The sequence below is a fragment of the Myotis brandtii genome, unplaced genomic scaffold, assembly GCF_000412655.1.
Source record: "Myotis brandtii unplaced genomic scaffold, ASM41265v1 scaffold244, whole genome shotgun sequence".
Taxonomy (NCBI): domain Eukaryota; kingdom Metazoa; phylum Chordata; class Mammalia; order Chiroptera; family Vespertilionidae; genus Myotis; species Myotis brandtii.
In genome coordinates this window covers 5,247,015-5,271,995 of record NW_005359225.1, presented here as the reverse complement: position 1 = coordinate 5,271,995, position 24,981 = coordinate 5,247,015, and the positions used below count along the sequence as shown (strand labels likewise).

At 40.1% G+C, this 24,981-nt stretch overlaps 2 protein-coding genes across 2 annotated transcripts in view; one reads left to right on the top strand and one right to left on the bottom strand.

Moving 5' to 3' along the window:
- Nucleotides 1–24,981, bottom strand: part of STIM1 (stromal interaction molecule 1) — a gene marked incomplete at its 5' end in the record, with an annotated part of 198,362 nt that overhangs the window by 120,368 nt on the left and 53,013 nt on the right. The gene's annotated exons all lie outside the window — the stretch shown is intronic.
- On the top strand, nt 1,942–2,680 carry LOC106726262 (60S ribosomal protein L26-like). The gene has a single exon (XM_014540471.1). It carries the CDS (start codon nt 2,228–2,230, stop codon nt 2,663–2,665), a length of 438 nt encoding a protein of 145 aa, XP_014395957.1. The 5' UTR covers nt 1,942–2,227; the 3' UTR covers nt 2,666–2,680.

Below are 24,981 nucleotides of genomic sequence, written 5' to 3'. Positions count from 1 at the left end.
AAGTTCTCTTGCAAAATGTACCCTGTTATCACATCCCTTATTTCTACTCATGACATTTATCAGACTTTACTGTGATTATTTGGTTCGTTTTTACCTTCCCTACAACACTATAAGCTCTAGGAGAGCAGAAACCATATCTGTTTTGTTCACTGTACTGATTCCCAGGGCATAGTACAGTACTTGGCATAGAGGGAGTGCCCAATATGTTAGAATGTTTGAATACATCAATGAAGGAATGAGAGCGCTCCAGTACAAAATGACTTTGGGGTAATTGGGGATTCAAAACTATTTGTAGAGCCCTAAACTGTCAATAGTCACATTTTGACTAGAATCTTAATGTGGTCTCTACAAATGCCCATGCGTGGAAGATGACAGCAGATTTGATGAACAACAGAACAAAGAACAATTTGTATGATAGGAAGTAAGGAGAGATAAAGTAGGAGTTAAGAAGTAGAAACCCCACCTGTGAGGAATATGGTTCATTAGCCTGCAGGACAGTCACTATCTGACCTGGTTCACTAAGGTCACATAGGCTTATGGTAGGTACCATCCTGCTACAACCATCACTTTGTTGCCCATAGACTGACAGGCCTTCTTCCCCTCCCTTCAGTTTTACCCCCATTTCTCTGGGCTATATGTGATCATTAAAAAACACAAATGCCCCCAAAAACTGGTTAATTTTTTTAATCCCCCCTAAGGCATAGGAGCATTATATCCTCCTAAATGCTAAGCACTTTCACTTGACCTGATACAGCACAGAGACAAAAGAGGCCAGAGGCTAAGGCTGCTCATACAGACTTGGGTCCACTCTGCCACCTAAAAGGGGATGGGCAGATTGCCCCGTTTCCATTCTCTGTCTAGCTATCTGAACACTGCGGAAATTATGAGCAGGCAACCTGCTGAGAGTAGAGAGGTGGGGAAGAGCTGAGGCTCTCCCAGAACTTCAGATCTATTAATAGCCTGGTCACATGATCACAGAGGCACAGGATTGTTGTCTGTAAACTTGATAACCTAAGCCAAAGACAGACAATTTAGGGTTGGGGTGTGTTCCAGACCAAGCATTGCAGTCTTGGGTCCACTCTAAATTATGAAATGTGGGAGCAAACCAAAGCAACCAGAGGTAAGGTGTTGACTCTTCACAAGATGCAGGGAAGGAAACTGCAGAATAAATCCCTCACCCTCTCAACCCTGCTGACTTTGTGTGACAGTAGGTCTCAGATGGGGCTTGGCCTTTGTAGGATTTCAATTTGCCCTTGGAAAGATTTTCACTCACTCTATCCTGACAGACTGTGTCACCTTGGACAAGTCACTGTTCTTTAGGCTTGGGTCTAACATTTGAAACTCAGGAAGGGTAGGCCAGATGATCCCTACATCTTGATGAGTTTGCTCACAGATATTAATTTCAAAGCGCCAGCGCTACATTATGAGAATCCCAAAGTCTAAAACACTGTGTTCTAGAGACTAAGAGAGAAGGGTCTCAGGTATACTATTCTGCCACCAGCCTCAGACACTCCACCAGGAATGGAGGCAAAGAACATAATGAACTGGGAACAAGCCATCCCAACCTCTCAAAATCCCAGCACCCTCAGCCTCCGAAGGCCATCATCTCATAACACCCAGGAATGAGCTCAGTAAATATAAGCAAATGACCTCGTGGCATGGGAATGTGGATGGTAGTTGCCAGTTCCTATATAGTTCCTTAAAGGGTAGGCCTGGAGCAGAGGTCTTCCTGCTTTAAAATAAAAAAGGAAAAGTGGAAATAAAGGGCCTGTATTTCCTGTCTTTTCTAATCTCAGTGCCACAATCAGAGGAAAAGCAAAGCAGGACATCTGTAAGAAACTTACCAAGAGCCATAAAGTTTTCAGGTGGAACATCTGAGATTTAAATACAGTTCTATATATTTATGTGTGTATACGGAACTGTCTATGAGCTTTTCTTTATTCCGTCAGTAGCCTCATGAGGAAGACTCAAGAAATGATGGCTTCCAGAACACCAGGAAAGCTGTGACACCAGGAAGGAATTCAAGTTCTTGTCAGCATTTTGGAGCTCTGTGAGGTGCCCTTCTATGTGCATGCACATGGCAAACACACAAAACCACACTCACACATCCCAAAGCTAAACTAAAAATTCCACACAACACAAATAAGCCAAGTGAATTTAAAAGACAGAACAGGAGCGTGTGGGTCTCTTCCCTCTTGCGGCCTTCGTAGGAGCGCCAGCGGTCAAAATGAAGTTCAATCCCTTTGTGACTTCTGACCGGAGCAAGAACCATAAAAGGCATTTCAATGCACCTTCCCACATTCAAAGGAAGATTATGTCTTTTCCTCTTTCCAGAGAGCTGAGAGAGAAGTATAATGTTCGATCCATGCCCATCCGAAAGGATGATGAAGTTCAGGTTGTTCGAGGACATTACAAAGGGCAGCAAATTGGCAAAGTAGTCCAGGTTTACAGGAAGAAATTTGTCATCTACATTGAACAAGTGCAACAGGAGAAAGCTAATGGTACAACTGTTCATGTGGGCATTCACCCCAGCAAGGTGGATATCACTAGACTAAAGCTGGACAAAGACTGCAAAAAGATCCTTGAACATAAAGCCAAATCTCACCAAGTAGGAAAGGAAAAGGGAAAATACAAGGAAGAAACAATTGAGAAGATGCAGGAATAAAGTAAAATTATATACAACTTTCATTAAAAACTTAAAATTAAAAAAATAAAATAAAAGACAGAACAGTTTCCAAGCCAGTAAAATTTCGCTGTTATACAAGATTACATCTGTATTAGCATATCTAAAGAAAAAATTTTCCTTTGTCAGGGAGGTTGGTCAGCTATGAAAGATGAGATAAAGCAGAGTCACAGGCACACATATTGACAGACACACTATTGGGTTCACTGGCAGAATAAGCCCACCATTCATTCATTCCACAAAGGTTTACTGAACACCTACTAAATGCCAGGCACAATTCTAGGCCCGGAATACAGTGATCCTAACTTAGCACTCTCAAGGAGAGAGGTAGCCAACAAAATCTAAGCATTCCAGTTGCTTTCCCATGATCTTCCCATCCCTACTGTGAGATGAATGTATTAGGCTACTTATTATAGCCGCTGTATCACCCAGAGTTTTTAATGGCAAGAGCAACTTAGCAAATTAACAACCAAAACTGATGCTGGCTAGTCTAAGCAGAAGGAGAACTTATTAAGAGAAGCTCATTTGCCCTAGCCAGTTTGGCTCAGTGGATAGAGCGTCAGCCTGCGGACTGAAGGGTCCCAGGTTCGATTCCGGTCAAGGGCATGTACCTTGGTTGCGGGCACATCCCCAGTGGGGAGTGTGCAGGAGGCAGCTGATTGATGTTTCTCTCTCATCGATGTTTCTAACTCTCTATCCCTCTCCCTTCCTCTCTGTAATAAATCAATAAAATATTTTAATTAAAAAAAGAGAGAAGCTCATTCTCAGCCCAGCTGGTTGAGTGTCGACCTATGAACCAGAAGGTCTCAGTTCAATTCCCCGTCAGGGCACATGCCCGGGTTGTGGGCTCACTCCCCAGTGTGGGGTGTGCAGGAGGCAGCCAATCAATGATTCTCTCTCATCACTGATGTTTCTATCTCTCTCTCCCTCTCCCTTCCTCTCTGAAATCAATGAAAAAAAATTTTATTTTATTTTTTAAAGAGAAGCTTATTCTCACCTGGAGAAGTAGGAAACCAGAGATGATGCCAACCAAGGACAACGCCCAAAACCAGGCAGCAGAACAAGTCTGGTCAGCACATCTCTGCTTCCACTGCCAACCTCCACTATCCTCAGCCACCATAATATAGCCACTGTAATACCACTACTATAGCTGCTCCAGGAATTCCATCTTGCTATATACACTACCACCACTGCAGTCTCTGCTCCTTTGCATCACCAGCTCTTGAGGGTCAAAGTGCATGGTGAATGGATGAGACTGAAAGAATCTAAGACAAGCTGCAAAAGAAGTTGAAAGTAAATGTCTGGCATTGTGAGTGAAGAAATTCTTAAACAGAGGAAAGCGTAATAAATATTCATTTTTAGTCACTTTGGTATTATACACAAAACATTGGATTCATCTAACTACTGCCCTTAATTCAGATCCTATGTTCACCATAACCTTTATGACTAGAATTTGGTGTTCCATGGTACAAATTAAAATCCAAATATTAGTAGTAGTAACATCTCTATGTTTTCCAAATGTAGAGTTAGATAACCCAAAAGTTACACAAAGACACAGCCTTGAAAAAATGTCAGTAAAAAAAAAAAAAAAAAAAAAAAAAAAAAATGTCTGGCATTGTGAGTGAAGAAATTCTTAAACCGAGGAAAGCGTAATAAATATTCATTTTTAGTCTCTTTGGTATTATACACAAAACATTGGATTCATCTAACTACTGCCCTTAATTCAGATCCTATGTTCACCATAACCTTTATGACTAGAATTTGGTGTTCCATGGTACCCAAACGTAGAAAATGTACTGGTCATACCAACATAAGCATTTCAGTATATGTGACAGTTCTATTTCTCAAGATAAACTTAAAAATTGGCATTCTAGTTTTATGTATCAGCCTTGTGAACTTTGTTAAGAGAGTCTGCTTGAAGAGATAAATAGTCTCAGTACACTGACAAAATCTGAACCTTCAAAAAGTGAAATACTGCCCTGGCTGGTTTTGCTCAGTGGATAGAGCACCGGCCTGCAGACTGAAGAGTCCCAGGTTCAATTCCGGTCAAGGGCACATGCCCAGGTTGCAGGCTCAATCCTCAGTAGGGGCATGCAGGAGGCAGCCGATCAATGATTCTCTCTCATCATTGATGCTTCTAACTCTCTCTCCTTTCTTCTCTGAAATAAATTATATATATATTTTTTAAGTTAAATACTAACCAAGCATTAACTGAGCACTTCATATGTGCAAGATACTCTCCTAAGCACTCTTTATGGATTACCTACTTTTCATATCAACCTTATAAACTGGGTACCATTCTCCCTACTTAACCTAAGAGAAGTTAAAGTAAACTTACCTAAGAATATGCAACTAATAAATCAAGGAGTCCAGAATTTGAACCCAGGTAGTATGACACCACACTTAAGCTTTTGTCGACTCCCCAAATTAAATCCCCCTGTTAGGTGGTGATCTTGCTCACTACAGTGTTTCTGGTGGGTGACAGATTGGCAGGAAGACACAATCCTATGTCCTCCACCCCAAATTAAAGTCTTGATTTAATTAGCTGCAGATATAAAATCTTATTGGAAGAGGGAAGGCTGTCCACACAGGACAAGAGCAAGTGAAACAACTAAGTGAGGCTTTGCTTGGTTTTCAGATTCTCTAACTGCAGCTGCTGACAGTACTATCCACACAAGGTAATCTTTGCTGGACTTAGAGCTCAATTCTTATTATGTTATAACCTTTTATTTATATTCAGGGATTATGCCTACATTTACACAAACAATATATTAAGACAGTCATTTTCAAAGTGGGATGCATGAGACTTTACAATGAAAGCAGAGAAAGAAAAATTAAAACTCTTATTTTATATTAGTTCTTAACCTTAAAATATATGAATTATGCTTTACTAGTATTAACTGTACAGACTAACAATGTGCCCTCAGATATTTCCATATCATTTATCACAAGGTGTCCTGACAATAGTAGGAGCTCCACAGTGCTAGAGGGAGAACATCAGTGTCTGGAGTAACTCCAGGATCTCTGACATACTGCAGTTAATACATGTCTGATTAAATGAACTTGTGAAATACAGTTTCTATTCCCCCCCACCCCAAGTAAACCAACCTTCACCATGCAGATAAATGATTTTAAAGGATTATTGCAAATAAATGAGCAAAACACACAAAAAAGTAATTATCATGGATTGCAGGTGATATTAAAATAACACACAAAAATAAACAGTAATAAGAAAGTGACAAAGCTGATCCTTCTATTCCTAGTATAAGCTCTATATCAAGGTAAAAACAAACTAATTGGTTGAAACAATAAGTTGGCAATAAAGTCAAAATTATCAAAGACTACTTAAAATGTGGATTTATATTTATTATTAACAATGAACCGCATCCTTAGTTTATATTGTGCCTTAACATATTAAATCAGGAGTCAGCAAACATTTTCTGTAGCGGGCAAGATACTAAATATCTTAGGCTCACAGACCATACATTCCCCATTATAACTAAACTAGAGGCCCGATGCACAAAATTTGTGCAAGGGGCTTGGCCCTGATAGCCACGGCGGCTTGCCTCAGCCCTCACAGTTGCGGGGGCTGCCTCGGCCCTCACAGCCCCGGCTTCATCAGGAAGGTCGTTTGGCTGTCCGGTCTAATTAGCATATTATGCTTTTATTATTATAGATAACTCTGCCATTATAGTACAAAAGTAGCCACAGGCAATATGTAAACAAATAAAGGTGGCTGTGTTCCAAAAAAAATTAGCATATTACGCTTTTATTATTATAGATAACTCTGCCATTATAGTAAAAAAGTAGCCACAGGCAATATGTAACAAATAAAGGTGGCTGTGTTCAAAAAAAGAACTTTCTTTATAGAATTAGGCATAGTTTGCTGATCCTTGCATTAACTAATGATGAAATAAAGCTGTCATGATGAAAAACACATCTAAAAAATAAATCTAAAGATAAACCTCTATAAATTGTATTTGAAGTTTGAAATCTGGACATAATCCAATTAAGAAGTCTTTTAATAGGATTCCTGCTTAACAGTGGGGGGAAAGGCACATATCATTGGTCAAACACTATTACTTCTTGCTGCAGTAAAAAATAGGATTAAATAGTACATGAAAAGTAAATTTTTAAACTGCACTCAATTGTCAGCAAATGCTATTTGAACAATATACAAGGCATCCAAAAAATATATATGTACACTTTAACAGCTGATATCTCAATTGATGTTTTCATATTTAACCCATTGGAATTAAAAACTATTCAAAGTGTGTATACATTTCTGGGACAACCTGTATACAAAATATTTCTTAACATTTTTTTTTAAATGTTTTTATTGATTTCAGAGAGAGGATGAGAGAGGGAGAGAGGGATAGAAACATCAATGATGAGAAAAAATCTTTGATCCTCTGCCTGCTTCACACCCCCTACTGGGAATGGAGCCTGCAACCAGGGCATGTACCTTGACCAGGAACCAAACAATGACCTCCTGGCTTACGGGTCTACGCTCAATCACTGAGGCACACCAGATGGGCCCTTAACAATTTTTAAATAAATATTATAGCCCTGACTGGCTCAGCTGGTTGAAGAGTCATCCCGTACACCAAGGAGTGGCAGGTTCAATTCCCAGTCAGGGCACATACCTAGATTATAGGTTTGATCCCCAGACGTGTACAGGAGGCAACTGATCAACATTTCTCTTTCACATCAATGTTTCTCTCTCTCTCTCTCTCTCTCTCTCTCTCTCTCTCTCTCTCAAATCAATTTTTAAAAATGTCCTCAGGAGAGGAAAAGGGAGGGGGGAAATAGGGGACATCTGTAATACTGTTAACAATAAAAAATATGTATTAAAGAATAAAAATAAAAAGATAAATAAATATTATAAATTATGGAGCGTGAGAGATGTTCTATGCAGTAGGATATTTTTTTTCATGTGCCAGTTAAAAGTATTTGCTATATTCTGTCAAACACTGAAATACAAAAGAAACTGCCTTTTAAGGATCACTAAACGGAAAATGCACAAGAAAAAAACCTCTACTACAGTATGAGATTTATTTTATTAAAATAAAGTTTATTTTTAAAATAATAAAAAATAGTTTCAGGGGAAAACTACTTAAGTATAACCACTGATAAGCAGCTGTAAATCCACAGAGACAGAAAGTAGATTCATGGCCAGGGGCTAGAGAACGGGGAGTGACTACTCAGTGGGTTCTTTTTTGGGATGACGAAAATGTTCTGGAATTCAATAGTGGTGATTGTTGCATAATATTATTTAAAAACCACTGAACTGTACACTTTAAAATGCAAATTTTATGTTATGTAAATTATATCTTAAAAAAACCTGAGTAGCTATTGGCTGCCTAATGGGCTGGCTGGTGTGTGAAAGCAGCTTTCACCCTCACTTTACAATACAGAATCCAGCTCAGGCTCTACACGTCTAGTATACTGAGCCCTTGCAAAATGCGTAGGATACAAACATATTTCATCACTCACATTAATCAACACATTGTAAAGTGTCTGAAAGACTCATGGCTTCTTTAAAAAAAAAAAAAAGGCACACTTTTGGATGTCAGGACTAAGCAAGGTCCTTGGCATCCTCAACCTCAGGTTATAACTGACTCTGCTACTTACCCCACTCTCCCTGATTGGAGGGAAAATAAAATCTCATCTACAAAAAAAAAAAAAAGACAGGAAAAAAGAATTTGGGGACTATTACACCTCCAACAAATAATTATTGAGTAAACTATCTAGCAGTTTTCAAGTTATGCTCTGCAGGCCCTTCCTTTCCCCAGCCTCCCAAACTCCCACCCAGGTTCCTTGGCAATATCTAGTTCTTCAAGCAGAACAGCTCTATTTGTATTGTGTTTTAAATATTGGAAATATACTTCTTTTTTAAAATAAAAATGGCTCAATTATGTAGCAGATATCTATAAATGTTGCTGATTTAAGCTACCTCCCAATCTCCAAAACCCTTCTTTGAATAAATGCACCTTGATCTTCTCCCCTGCTCTCAATCCACATGGTTCTAGGGGAGCTGACTCTGATTCCATGAGTAGAATGTAATTATGTTGGCCAAGAAAAGTCCAGCATTCTTCTGGCCACAGTGATTACTTTAGGATAGGCACAGAACCCAAACCAAAATCATACCCAGGACTGCCAGCACCAGCAGGAAAGAGGTATTATTTTTCAATAGTGGTTGCTTAGCTGGTAGAATGCATACCCAAAGCTGATATCTATCTTTGACACTGCCTAAGAATGACATCAGAACAAAGAAAAGCAGAGCCAAGAGAAAAGAAATTAGGTCCAAATCACATCATTCAAGCCCCTGGATCTTGCTGTGTCTAAAGGAAGATCTACTTCTAGGATTTTTAGTTACTTCAGTCAATAAGGCCCTCTCTCTTAAGTCACTCTGAGTTATATTTCTGTCACCTGCAAAAGAAAGAGTCACAACATCGGACATAAAAAAGAATGAAATCTTACCATTTGTAACAGCATTGATGGACCTAGAGGCTATGATGCTAAGTGAAATAAGTCAGTCAGAAAAAGACAAATATCATAAGAGTTCAGTTACATATGGAATCTAAAATATAAATGAACAAACAAAACAGAAACAGACTTATAGATACAGAGAACAGATCGATAGTAGCCAGAGGGGAGGGAGATTGGGGGACTGAGTAAAAAAGGTGAAGGGATTGAGAAGTACAGATGGGTAGTTACAAAATATTCACAGGGATGTAAAGTACAGCATAGAAAATACAATCAATAATCCTATATAATAAAAGCATAATATGCTAAGTGTCTGACCAATCGGTCGACCGCTCGACTGTTCAGTGGACCACTCGACCAGTTGCTATGACACACACTGACCACACAGACGCTCCAACCGGTAGATTAGCTTGCTGCTGGGGTCCAGTTGATCGGGACTGGGCCAGTCAGGCCGGACACACCGTGGAGCCCTCCCACGGTGGTCCCTCCCCAGCCGGCCAGCCCCCATTGGCCCAAATGGAACTGGGTGAGACGGCCCCAATCACCAGCCAGTCTGAGGGACCCCACCATGCACAAATTCGTGCACCAGGCCTCTAGTATTATAATAAGCATGTACGGTGCCAGGTGGTACTGGAAAAATCAGGGGGAACACTTTGGGGTATGAATGTCTAACCACTATGCTGTACACCTGAAACTAATACAAAATAATATTGAATGTAAACTGTACTTTACAAAAATTTTAAAGAGTCACAAAACATGGAACATTATTTGGGAAAATAATTGAGGAATACCCATCTGGTTAATCAACTCCAAACCTCCATCTGGTCAATAAACCCAAACCTTTATTATAAATCTCAGTCAGGGAAAGAATCTTTTTTAAAAAGCTTCCAGAGACTGTCTTCTTGAATCCCCAGTACATTCCTGAATGTGCACAGCATTTTACAATTTCCAACTCACTTTCCAATTGATAATCTCATCAGATCTTCAAAAACAAAAGTCAGTATTCATATTGTATATTGGAAGACACAGAGGTTCAGAGAGAACTGAATCACTTGAAGTCATCCAATTTGAAATCAAGGCTTCTGTCTCTAAATTATACCTTTTGACTACTCATTACTGCTTTGCAATTCTCAGCAAGCAATACACAGGGCTGGGAACCTGACTGGGCTCAGTACAGACTTGCTACCTGACAGCATTGTTTCTCTGTCCCTGGCAGCTTTGCTTGTTTCATTCAAGCCTCACCCTGCTCCCTTTCCTCAGAGACTGAGATATAAACAAGCTCATGGCACAGGATCCCAATTCAGATACATAATGATGTGTCACTCAACTGAATGGCAGCCCTGAAGGTCAAATGGCCTTACTCACACAGTAGCCCTAGACCTACCAAACGCACATCAGAGGATAAGATCTGAAGAGGAAGAAATGTCTTCTAAGATGCACCTATGGTGACAAACTACACTTAAGCCAACAGTAGCTAACACTCATTAGTGACTAGGAAAACCCCAATAGCATACATTCAATGATTTAAAAATACATTAGACTCACACCATATATAACAATTATCTATGCATAAATGACCTAAATATAAGAGCTAAAACCATAGAAGAAAATATAAACATAATTTTCATTACCTTGGATTGGCAAGATTCTTAGATATAACATCAAAAGCATGAGCAACAAAAGGAAAAAAATAGATAAATGGGATGCCAAAAAAAAATAAAAAAACTACTTTGCAACAAACATACAAATAAAAAGTGTGTGTGTACATACATATTTTCCAGTTATAAAATGAAATGAAGTTTTTTGATATATACTACAACATGGATAAACCTATGAACATTATGCTATGTAAAATAAGCCAGACACAAAAGAAAAATATTGGTTCTGACTGGGTTGCTCAGTTGGTTAGAGCGTCCTCCTGATACGCCAAGGTTGAGGTTCAATCCTGTTAGGGCACATACAAGAAGCAAACAATGAATGCATAAATAAGTGGAACAACAAATCGATGTTTCTCCCCCTTCCTCTCTCTCTCTCAAAATCAATAATTTTTTAAAAAATAAAAGCACTATATGATTCCACTTATATGAAATAAGTATCTAAAATAGGCAATTCATGAAGACAGAAAGTAGATTTGAGTTTAGCAGGAGCTAGCGGGGAGGAGGAAATAGGAAGGTACTGCTTAGCAGCGGTTCTCAACCTGTGGGTCGCGACCCCTTTGGCGGTCGAACAACCCTTTCACAGGGGTCGCCTAAGACCATCCTGCATATCAGATATTTACAATACGATTCATAACAGTAGCAACATTACAGTTATGGAGTAGCAACGAAAATAATTTTATGGTTGGGGGTCACAACATGAGGAACTGTATTTAAAGGGCCAGAAGGTTGAGAACCACTGGCTTAATGGGTACAGAGTTTCTATTTGGGCTGTTGAAAAAGGTTTTGGAAATAGATAGTGGTGATAGTTGGACAACACTGTGAATGTAATAAGTGCTACTGAGTTGTACACTTAAAATGGTTAAAATGGCTACAAAATAGTCATGGGATGTAAAGTACAGCATAGGAAATATAGTCAATAACATTGTAATAACTATGTATATAGCCAGGTGGGTACTGGAAATATCAGGGAAAACACTTCATAAAACATATGATGGTTCAATTGCTACACTGTACACCTGAAACTAATACAAAATAATGATGTAAACTATAATTGAAAAACATAAATGGATAAAATGGCAAAGTTTATATTATATATTTTACCACAATTTTCTTTAATACTTTTTTAAAAGAATGATATACTGACACATGCTATAATGTGAATGAACCTATAAAATACTATGCTAAGTTAAAGAAGTCATTCACAAAAGGCCACATATTATGATTCCATTAATATGAAATATCGAGAACAGATAAATCATCCATGGAGACAGATAGCAAACTGACTGCTGCCAGGGGATAGGGGGAATGGTAAGGAACTGCTTAATAGGTAAGGTGCTTTACTCTGGGGTGATGGAAATGTTTGGAACTAGATAGAGGTGGTGGTTACACAACATTGTTAATGTACTAAATATCACTGAATTGTTCAATTTAAAAAGGTTACTTTTATGTTATATGATTTTTCACCTCAATAAACATTTTTTACAGTATATGAGAGAATTTGGGAATCTGCTGAGCAACAAGAATTAGGGCTAAGAGGAGAGGCATGGCAAGACAAGAAATGGTCAGAAACTCAGTGGGTAAGAGACATCCAGGAACAACAGCAAGAATCAACTTGAACCCTAGCCAAATTGGCTCAGTGGATAGAGCGTTGGCCTGCAAACTGATGGGTTCCGGGTTCAATTCCAGTCAAGGGCATATGCCCGGGTTGTGGGCTTGGTCCCCAGTGGGGGACATATAGGAGGCAGCCGATCAATGATTCTCTCTCATCATTGATGTTTCTATCTCAAGAAAGAAGAAAGAAGAAAGAAGAAAGAAGAAAGAAGAAAGAAGAAAGAAGAAAGAAGAAAGAAGAAAGAAGAAAGAAGAAAGAAGAAAGAAGAAAGAAGAAAGAAGAAAGAAGAAAGAAGAAAGAAGAAAGAAGAAAGAAGAAAGAAGAAAGAAGAAAGAAGAAAGAAGAAAGAAGAAAGAAGAAAGAAGAAAGAAGAAAGAAGAAAGAAGAAAGAAGAAAGAAGAAAGAAGAAGAAGAAGCAGCAGCAGCAGCAGCAACATGACGCGGCAGCAACCCCATACCTCCCTGCATTGGTGAATGTACAGGTCAAGCTGCTATAACTATAAGAACCCCACTTAGAAAAGATTAAATGAAAGAGAGTGTATTTCTCTCATATAACAACTGAGCAGTTAACAGTCAGGGACTGAGAGTGGAATTTTGCCATCCTCACTCAATATGATTCCTCTATCTCTGAGACCAAAAGAAATGCTGCAGCTCCCACCATCTCCCAGCCAGCAGGAAGGAGAAAAGGGTACTCATCCACTCTTTATAAGCACATGACCCAGAAGAGGTAGACACACCACTTTCACTTAGATCCCACTGATTAGAACTTAGATTTGTGGCCATAACTTGGTTGCAAAGGAGGTTGGGCGGTTATGTGCCCCACGAAAACTTAGGTGCTCTATCATTAAAGGAAGAATGTAAGAGTCAATATTGGCAAAGACAACTAACAGTCTATGTTATACTCACTTCAGATATTCTTTTTATTATTATTATTAGTCTTATTTAACAAAGAACTTATTCCCAAGCCCAGCTACCTTGAGGTTTGCAGTTATTGTTTTAGTGGAACATTTGGCTAGGGTGAAAGGAAAAGAAGAGCAAGACTGTTATGAATTTAGGGCCCTGTTAGCCTTACTACATTGACCAATACCAACATAGCCTATTCTCTGCCTTTTGTAACTGGGTATTTATAGTATAGAAATAAAAGTTTCTTTTTTTAAAAAAAAGCAGTGAGAGCTATCTCTGGGCAATACTGGGTCAGAAAAAAAAACAAAGTAGGCCCCTTTTTTAAAATACTCCCAATCTGTGTGGTAATCACACACAAAGCCATTATAATACAGTGATATAATAAACAGAGAGACATATAAAATATAATAGAAGAATAACAGCAGAATGGACTGCCTACCTATGGGCAGGAAGACGAGAGAAGGCTTCAAAAAAATGGTGATATTGGAGAGCTCAGTATTGAAGGATAAGAAGTTTATCAGCTAGAAAAGGTAGGAAGACATTCTAAGCTAAATGGAAAGCATGAATAAAAACAAAACAGAGAGAGAGAGGGAGAGAGAGAACAGAAAGGGGTTTAGGGGATAAATGGTGATGGAAGGAGACTTGACTTAGGGTGGTGAACACACAATACGATATACAGATGATGTATTGTAGGACTGTACACCTGAAACCTATATAATTTTATTAATCAATGTCACCCCAATTAATTCAATAAAAGATAAAATAAAAACAAACAGACAGAGATTTGCTGAAAAGACAATGTGCAGAAGCCAGCTCTGGAATGCCATGAACACCAGATTCTGTAAGGAATGGGAAAGCAAGAGAAGGGCCATAGTTAGATTGACTTCTTGGGAAAGAGGACTCTGGTAACCGACAGCAAGAAACAACTTGAGCCCTAGTCAAATTGGCTCAGTGGATAGAGCATCGGCCTGCAGACTGATGGGTTCCGGGTTCAATTCCAGTCAAGGGTACATGCCTGGGATAGACAAGGAGAGAGCTTTAGGCTCACATCCCTGCTGCTATGCATAGGCCCATCCTTGACTTCCCAATGCCACCACTGATAAGTCAAGCCCTTCCAGCAGAAAGGCAATAACAAAACCCCAGACCAAGTCCTACAAAGACTGAGGGAGAACAAGGTTCTTAGTTTTGTTTGATTTTGTTTTTAAGCTTGTTTAATTGAGATAAAATTCACAAAATTAACCATTTTAAAGTAAATAATTCAGTGGCATTTATTACATTCGCAATGCTGGGCAACCACCACGGTTCTTAGTTTTTGACAAGGTCCAGGAAACCCTATGTGATTTCACTGAGGTCAGGCTCTACCACTGCTCAGGTGGCTCTACTCAGACTGATGTGCCAGATACTTGTGGCTTTGGCAAATATCTGCCTTGAGTTCCTAGGCTGCCATACTCTTTTCTAGCTTTTCCTGACCTCAGCTCCCGTGGGAACACAGGGCATAATGACCAGAAGCAAATTTCTTCTGTCTATCCCTTATTTAAAACTTTTCAGTGGCTCTGCATTGCCCAAAGAATAAAGTCTCAAATCCTTAACATGACACATGAGACTCTCTATAATCAGGTATTTACTGTTTCCCTAGCCTCATCTCCTAAACATGTTGTCCTAAAATTCTTTCCTCTTATTATGTTTCCCTTGCTACAAGTGACTGTTCAAACATGCTATTTTCTTTCTCTCACCCTGGGAATGGTGTTGTCACCCCCATACACTTTCCCCTCAGGCTTATCTTACCCTGGGGAAAGTTCTTGTCCTTTTTTTATTATTCCCTGGGAACAGCTCTTTTCCCAGTCTGGTTGTACCCTCAGGACCACACTGATCCAAAGTTCACTATTCGCTATTATCTGGATATGTCATCACAGAATGACCTTATTTGACCTCTTCCTCTTCTACTTCTGTCGTATTACTTATAACTGCTTCTGCTTCCTCTGTCTGGGTCTCTTATAAGCCCAGGGCTTCACCAGGTCTTTCACTCCAAAGTTACTGGTACCTGGGTTTTAGAGTAGTCAAAATCATAGAGACAGAAAGTAGAATAGTGGTTGCCAGGGACTGGGGAAAAAGGAAATAGGGGATTGTCTAAATGGGTATAGAGTCCTAGCTGGTTTCGCTCAGTGGATAGAGCGTCAGCCTGTGGACTAACGGGTCCTGGGTTCAATTTCAGTCAAGGGCACATGCCAGAGGTGTGGGCTCGATCCCCAGTAGGGGGTGTTCAGGAGGCAGCCGATCAATGATTCTCATCACTGATGTTTCCATCTCTCTCTTCCTCTCTGAAATCAACAAAATGTATTTAAAAATAAATAAATAGCCGAAACCGGTTTGGCTCAGTGGATAGAGCGTCGGCCTGCGGACTGAAAGGTCCCAGGTTCGATTCCGGTCAAGGGCATGTACCTTGGTTGTTTCATCGATGTTTCTAACTCTCTATCTCTCTCCCTTCCTCTCTGTAAAAAATCAATAAAATATATTTAAAAATAAATAAATAAATAAATAAATAGGTATAGAGTTTCAATTTTATAAAATGAAAAGAGTTATGGAGATGGATGGTGGTGGAAATGGTTGCACAACATTACAAATTATTTAATACATACTACTGAACTTTATGCTTAGAAATGAGTTATGATGGCAATTTTTATGTCATATATTTTTTACAACAATTTTTAAAAAATGGAAAAAAGTTATTGGTACCTGGGACTTAGGAGAGAGATATACTATATCCCGGCCAGCTGAGGGGTTGGATCCTGATCTTAGTCTCCCTTACCTTCTCTCTGACAGAATGACATACCTTTAGGATGGCATTTGAACCCAGCCTCATTTTACCCAGAAGATATCTCTAACTCCAACCTCATTTGACTTTGGGAACAGCTCTGACCTAGACCTTCCCAATCACCATATCACAGAGAAAGTCACAATAAGTATACCCTGGAAATGGCTTATACACTGACCTTGGCTGATATTATACCTCAGGAAAGAAAAGTGATATGAAGCAATTAGCCCAAAGCAACCCAATGTTATTCCAAACTAGGGAAAGAAGGTCTTTCCTGGAGAGTGGGAGAGAAAAATTTCCAAATCATCACCAAACTCTTCTGACTTTCTGTGTATACAAACCAAAGGTATATCAAGTGGTGCACAGGAAGATCTCACGCAAAGGCTTTGTTCCAGGTGTTTTAGATTTCCAGCTGCAGTAACCTCACAAATGTCAGTGTGTTCGTATGGGAGTGAATGAACAATGTGTTCAGAACACTAAGATTTTGCCTTTCTTCTGGTATGTTCGCCTCTATTCAGCAGCAAAGCAATAATATTTAGACTCTGTCATTCTATAATATTTTATTTGGGCTTGCTTGGCAATGTATTTAATGGAACAGATCTATAATATTTTATTTGGGCTTGCTTGGCAATGTATTTAATGAAACAGATTCTAGCCACTCAATCTTGGGCAAATCACTTTCCTCACTGGTAAAATAATAGTGATATCTTACAGGGTTGTAAAGAAAAGTAAACAACAAATATATATATATATAAAATCTAGCAGTATATCTGGCCCAAAATATTACATTCAACAAATATTTACTAAGCACATACTATGTGTCAGTTAGTATTCTAGGCATTGAGGATTCAACAATGAACAAAAATCACTGCTCTTATGGAACTAACAGGGAGTGGGGGACAAGGTAGAGGGCCTGACAAGTAAATAAGTCAGAGGGTGACAAATGCTATGAAGAAAAATAAAGTAGAAAATACAGCTTGAGGTGTGCTATGGGGAAGGGGTTGCTATTTTTAAATAGAATGATTGAAGGGGGCCATTGAGAAGATGACATTTGACTAAAAGATCTGAAGTAAGATAATGAGCCACACAGAATGTTAGAAGAAAGGAAAAAACGAGTGCAAAGACCTTGAGGCAAGAGTACATCTTATTCAAAGAATAGTGAGCAAGCAATGGGGCAGGGTGAGATGAAGATAGACTAGGTAACTGGGAGCCAAGTTACTCTAAGGACTTCGTCTTTTTCTCTGAGAGATATGGGGAGCCACTAAACAATTTGAACAGAAGAGCTATATGATTGCATTTACATTTTGAAAGGATCACTCTGGCTGCTCTATTAGAACAAACTATAGACAGGCAAGGGCAAAAGCAGGAAACTGATTAAGAGGCTATGATCTGAGCCAGGTCGCCGTGGCTTAGTGGTTGAATGTCGACCTATGAACCAGGAGGTCACAGTTCTATTACGGGTCAGGGCACATGCATGGGTTGTGGGCTCAAGCCCCAGTAGGGGGTGTGCAGGAGGCAGCTGATCAATTATTCTCTCTCATCATTGATGTTTCTATCTCTTTCTCCCTCTCCCTTCCCCGCTGAACTCAATTTAAAAAAAAAAAAAAAACTCAAACAGGCTATGATCTGAGACAATGATAGCTTAACAGGGGTGGGCAAACTTTTTGACTCGAGGGCCACAATGGGTTCTTAAACTGGACCGGAGGGCCGGAACAAAAGCATGGATGGAGTGTTTGTGTGACCTAATATAAATTCAAAGTAAACATCATTACATAAAAGGGTACGGTCTTTTTTTTTTTAGTTTTATTCATTTCAAACGGGCCGGATCCGGCCCTCAGGCCGTAGTTTGCCCACGGCTGGCTTAGAACAAGGTGTTAGGAGCAGAGGCTATGAAAAGTGTCTGAGTTTCGGATATGTTTTAAAGATAGAACCAATAGGCTTTATTGACAGATTGAATGTAAGTGTGAACTTGTTAAATTTAAAATGCCAATTAGACATCCAAAATGTGAATTAAGAGGTTGCATATACAACTCTAAAGTTCAGAGAAGTTTGTACTAGAAACACAAATTTTAGAGTTGTTAATGAACAGATAATAATTAAAACTATGAAAGTGGCTTTTAAATGTTATTTATTTATTACTCCATAAATGAAGTGCCCAATGAATAGTAACTGCTGTTATAACCCCTTTGTTTTCTTAAGGTACTAGAGATACTTGCCAAGTATGTATACTTACCATGTACAGTGGAACCTCATTTCTCAAACTTAAGTCGTTCACAGCACAATATCCTGAGATTTTTAACAGTGGTAAACTGACTCATATTTGTGCATTCTCTCATTTGTTTGTCACCTGGGAGATGTGTGACTCATCATAGATATGAGCATGAAAGGGTTGTCAGGTTGAGAAGCAAATTGTTTGAGATGGGAGACATTCAAGAAATGAGGTTCCACTGTATACTTAAATTTCACCTCACCCCAATTTCAAACCTCACCCCAATCCATTTTTTAAAATATATTTTTATCGATTTCAGAGAGGAAGGGAGAGGGAGAGAGAGAAACATCAATGATGAGAGAGAATGGTTGAATGGCTGCCTCCTGCACACCCCACACTGGGGATCAAGCCTGCAACTCGGGCATGTGCCCTTGACCAGAATCGAACCCAGGACCCTTGAGTCCACAGGCCAATGCTCTATCCACTGAGCCAAACCGGCTAGGACCTCACCCCAATCTATTATGCCAAGCTAAATAAGCCAGTCAGAGAAAGACAAGTATCACATGATCTCACTCATATGTGGAATCTAATGAAAAAAAATAAACTGTTGAACAAAATAGATATACAGATATAGAAGCATAGAAGAATGTCGATTCTTAGAGGGAAGTGGAGAAGGGAGGTGTGGATGGGAAGAGATCAACCAAAGAACTTGTATGCATATATGCATAACCCTTGGATATAGCAATAATAGGGTGGGGGTGGGGGAGTAGGGGGAGCTAGAAGGGGCTGATGGTGGGGAAAAGGGGGACATACATAATACTTTCAACAATAAAGATTAACAAAATTAAAAATAAATAAAATTTAAAAATAAATAAATTTAGCCCGGCCGGCATGGCTCAGTGGCTGAGCATCCAACCCAGGAACCAAGAGGTGGTGGGTTTGATTCCCAGTCAGGGCACATGCCTGGGTTGCAGGCTCAATCCCCAGTGGGGGTGCATGCAGGAGGCAGCTGATGGATGATGTGTCTCTCTCATCGACATTTCTATCTCTCCATCCCTCTCCTTTCCTCTCTTTCTCTCTAAAAATCAATAAAAACATATTTAAAAATAATAAAAAAAATAAATTTAAAATAAAGATCCAATTCCCTCATGTAACAGAGGAGCAGATTAACTTACTCCACAATAAATTTATTTAGGATACTTATTCAGTCAGGCCATGTGTCAGGTATGAGGGATACAGGGATGAGTAAAACATAGTCCCTACCTTATGCCAAGTAAATTTGCAAGAGACAAGTAACTTCCCAAGGTAACCTAGTCAATCGCTTGGACTGGAAATCATGTTCTCTAATTTTCAGTGTCTTGCTCTTGCTACTGATGCAAAATTATTCAATTCAAATAAAAATACTTCTCAGGCCCTAACCGGTTTGGCTCAGTGGATAGAGCGTCGGCCTGCAGACTGAAAGGTCCCAGGTTCGATTCCGGTCAAGGGCATGTACCTTGGTTGCAGGAACATCCCTAGTAGGGGGTGTGCAGGAGGCAGCTGATCGATGTTTCTCTCTCATTGATGTTTCTAACTATCCCTCTCCCTTCCTCTCTGTAAAAAATCAATAAAATATATTTTTTTAAAAATACTTTTCAGGAAGAAGCCTACCCTGTGTGTGCCCTGTGCCAAAGGGAGTGCCATCCTAAGCTCAGCAATTCCTTACAGATAGCTTGTCAGAAAGGATAAGGTCCTTTGGGCTTAGAGGTTGATCCTTTTTTCCTCTGTAAACAGTCACTAAACGGCAGTAGCTGGGACTTTAGAGGCCTGGTAGGAAGTTACAGAGAAATGGAGAAAAATAATGTGAAAGTCTTCAGTCAACAGAGTCGTTGACTAAGCAGAGAGAAGGCAGAGCAAGGCCAGAGTAAAACCTTTCTCCTTCATCCCAGAAATCATCATGTCCCCTCTAGGCTAGGACCAGTTCCAGAACTCTACTTGTATCCCTCTGGGCCCTCCATTCCTGCCCTGTACAGCCTTTTCTAGAATCTCCACATTAAGCTCCTAAGGGAAAAGACAATACTGTGGAGTAGAAAGAAAACACCTTGTAGTTTCAGACCTGAACTGAAACTCTGGCTCCATCACTAACTTGTCTGTGTCTGCATCTGGAATATGGTGGCAATACTTACTTCTGGAAGTTGGAATGAGAATTAGAATTGTGTCTGATGTGTTTAAATGTACCTATAAGAACTCCTAGCATACAAAGGTTACTCCATATATGGTGCTATCACTAATTATTATTAGTGTCAGTCTCTCTGTCTACCCCACACTCTGTGACTGCAGGCTTCAGCACAGCACCAAAGTCAGGGCTTTCACAATAATATGGAGAATTCAGAGAGGCATGACACCTTAACTGACGACATTTCTCTCTCTCTCCTCCCTCACCTATACCACTCCACTCTCCCAACTTTGAAAAAAACAAAATCTTTGAACCTACCTTCCCTGGTTCCTCTTCAAAATACTACCTTCTTTCCTTTCTTACTGTTATATTTCTCAGAAGAGACCTCACTTTGCCTCGTAATCCCTAAACCATAGGAGACTAGCTTCTGTCCCCACCCTTCCACTGAAACTGATGTCACCAGGTCACCAATGACTCAGTACCCTCATTTCAGCACTCACCCTGATTGTTCTCTGATGCAATAGACACCATATCATTCCTGACACCCCAGATAATACTTTCTCCTACCTTTCTGATTGTTCCTTCTTAGATTCCTTCCCTAACTTTACTATCTATACATATCAAAGCTTCTCTGGGCTCTATCCTCAATCCTCTTCCTTCCCCATTTTATGGATTTTACTAGGTGACTTAGTCTATTTCTATTGTTTCCACTCTCACTTAGAAGTCATCACTCCCACCTCTCTCAATAACTTCAAAACTTATTTCTTTTCCCCCAAGTACCAAATAGTTTCTACTATGCCATTCACAGGCATCTCAAAATCAATATTAACCTCCTCAAACCAGCTCTCCAGCCTGTATTCCATGTGTTAATAGAGTCACTGTAATACCCAGTCACCTAACACTTCCTCCCTCACCTTTCAGTCACACAATTTAAATCAACCTGAACACTGCCCTTGTTCCAGCTTTATCATTTTTTTTCTTTATTGATTAAGGTATTACAAATGTGTCCTTATCCCCCCATTGTCCCCCTCACCGCTCCCACAGCTTTATCATTTTTTAATGTAAGTCTTTTAGCTGGCTTTCCTGCCTATAGTTTTAATTTATCCATTCTAAGACTCCTAAGCAAAGACATCAGAGAGATCTTCTGAAAACACCACTCTGAACATGTCAGTCCATCTTAAATATCTACAGTAAAGTTCAACTCCAATAGAATTTAAGCTCTTTACCATTCAGGTTCCCTCCCAAGCAGCCCAATAGTCCAGCATAAGGAACAACTCATCATTCCCTGAACATGCCATGTACTTCCATGCTCACACTACCTAGAATGCATCCCAGGGCCTCTCTGCCTAGCACACTTCTGGTCATCCTTAAAGATCCAGGCTAAACATCTTTGAAGCCTTCCCTGACTCTCTCTTGCTAAGTGTTTAAACTCTTCCTTTTTCTCCCAGTACATTTTCCATGTCCCTCTATTGTAGCACTTGTGATACTATATTGAGAGCACTTGTTTGTGTGCTTATCTTCTCACTAATCTGTGGATTGCTCAAGGTCAGGGACTATGTCACATCTCTGTACCCTTGGCCACTTGCCCAGCCTCTCAAGATGAACAACAAGACTATCAATTGTGACAGGGGATACTCCCCCACCCCCAACCAATATCAGGAGCACTAACTCTAATGGCAACAGGAAGTCTTAATAGATTCAACTTCCCCTCTTACAATCAATTCCAGATGTTGCTTAGACTCTGACTCCAGAGGAGGTATTCCTGACCTGATTCCTGGGGCTTCTCTGCCTGGAACAGCCTGTTCAATAGGGATAGGAGAGCATCCTATAAATTAAAATTCTTTGAAAAATAATTTCTAAAATGGGCTGGGATTATACATAGGACTGGAAACTGCCATGTCCATCTCAAGAAGTAATTGTGAAATAGCATCAAGACCTTTATATACCTTCAAAAGTAATTGGTATGATTACTACAGCAACCTGTAACTAGTCTTGTTGCCTTCAATTCCCTGCCTTTGGAAACTGCCCTGTACCACACTACTTGCTTCAGACAGAAATCTATGATGGCTTCTCACTAACTAAAACTGTATAGCATGGTGACTGAGAGCAAAAACTCTGGAAATACATCAGCCAGGCCTGAAAACCACCATTTTATTAACCATGTGAGTTTGAGCAAGTTGGTTAAGTTGTCTGGGCCTCGGTTTTCTCACCTGTAAAATAGGAAAATAATAGTGTCTACTCTCTTAGGATTGGTATAAAGATTAAATATACTAATAAGAAGAATTAAATAATATTTTTAAAGAATTAAGTTTAGTAATCTCTGCCCTAATGGCACTCTTAATCTGGTGATGCTTACTGCTATGAAATAGGGAACGGGGACTTGGGATAGAGAGAGATCAGAGGCAATGAAAGCTCAGAGGGCCCCCTAATCTTTGATGGTAGGGGAAGTTGTCAGAAGGCTTCCCAGAGAAATTGGCACCTCAGCTAGTCTAGTGATGAAGAACATGAATTCTGGGGGAATAGGAACAGTTTTTACAGGAGTACAGCTTGTAGCCTATCCAATGAAACAGAGGAAAGAGAGGTCTTTATCAGATACTAGAGACCTGGTGCACGAAATTCGTGCACGGGGGGCGGGGGTGGCGGTGTCCCTCAGCCCGGCCTGCACCCTCTCCAATCCAGGACCCCTCGAGGGATGTACAACTGCTGGTTTAGGCCCAATGCCTCCGGGATCTGGCCTAAACTGGCAGTCAGACATCCCTCTCGAAATCCGGGACCACTGGCTCCTTACCGCTCACCAGCCTGCCTGCCAGATTGCCCCAACCACTCTGCCTGCCTACCTGATACCCCTAACTCTCCCCTACCGGCCTGATCCCCCTAACTGCTCTACCCTGCCAGCCTGATAGCCCCTAACTGCCTCTGCCTCGGCCCCACCATCGTGGCTTTGTCCGGAAGGACATCCGGAAGGTCACCTGGAAGGTGTCCAGTCTAATTAGCATATTACCCTTTTATTAGTATAGGTAGCATTTCCAGGAGCTGACCAGAGATGGTTTTAGGGAGCACAAAAGTTACCTGATAGCTGTCCTCCTGGAAACAATTAATTTGGCAGTTTTGACTTTGACAGAATTTTAGGCCAGAAAGGAATATTTTGAAATCACTTAAATAAATCCCCACTTTATGGATAAAAGGTCCTAAGAAAGTGTGGCTTCATTTGTCCCCATTTGAGCTGAATATGGGAAAAACACAGGTTAGAAAATGACAATTATAATGGTTAATAATTAGTGAGAGCTTATTATGTGTCCAGCAATCTGCTAAATGTTAAACAAGGATTATTTCATCTTAATCTTCCCAACAGCCTGACTGAGGTAGATAATACAAATATCTACAAGTTATAGATAAGGAGGTAGGCTCAGAGAGGTTAAGTAACTTGTCCAAAGTATTAGTAGCCACTGATCGGACCCAGAACAACTGGACCTCAGGGCCCATGTTCTTCATCATTAGACTAGCCAAGGTGCCAACTTCTCTGGGAAGACTAACCTACCACCAATGATTAGGAGACCCCTCTGACCTTTCATTGCCCTCTATCTTTCTCTCTATTTTATGTCCCCATTTTCTATCATAGCAGTGAGCATCACCAAATCATGAGTACCATGAGGGCAGAGATTACTGAATCTTACACTTCCTCGTATCCTTTGTACCTAGCATAGCCTGGCACATAAAAGTTATTCAATTTTATTCACCATCCTCCTCTTTTCCCCTTGTACTACACATATTGGTTAAAAAAAAAAAAGCATTAATTTGGGAATCCAGAGTCTTACAGCTATAACCTCAGTTAAATACTTCTCCTTTCTAGGCTTCAATTTCATCTGCAACTCACAGAATCATTGGTTCAAAACAAATGAAATAAAATGTGCTTGAGCACAGACAGAAAGAATTTTTGTCATTCCCCCTATCTTGCTTTTAAAATCAGACTTGAACCACACTGCATATAAGTGAAGAATGATCTCTCAGAGACCTAAAAGCTAAAAAGGAGGGAGTATTTGCATTGTCACTAGAAGAAGGAGCCAGACCACTGAGGAGCTAAGATGCTGACAAGTGGCTTTGCTCCAGCAGTCCCTAGCTAATTAAGGCCTTGCTCCCCTTCCCTGTCTGCTTGTGACCTCCGAAAAGGCTAGAGAACACCAAGTGCTCCACAGCAGCTCTTTTCTTGGCTAGAGTGACATAAAGTATTGCCGGCTATGGATCAGCCAAATATATTGCTAAGAGGTTCTTACCCTTGGCCTTCCTTAGAACAGAGCCAAAACAAGGAGCCTTCAAACTGTCCTGAGGTTATCAGCTTAGGATTCCTAAGAGTCAGGCCTAAACACAACTACTGGGACCCGGCCTGGAACATGCCAGATGTGACACAACTGAAGCCCAACCATCCAGACTCTTTGGACCAGCGGTTCTCAACCTGTGGGTCG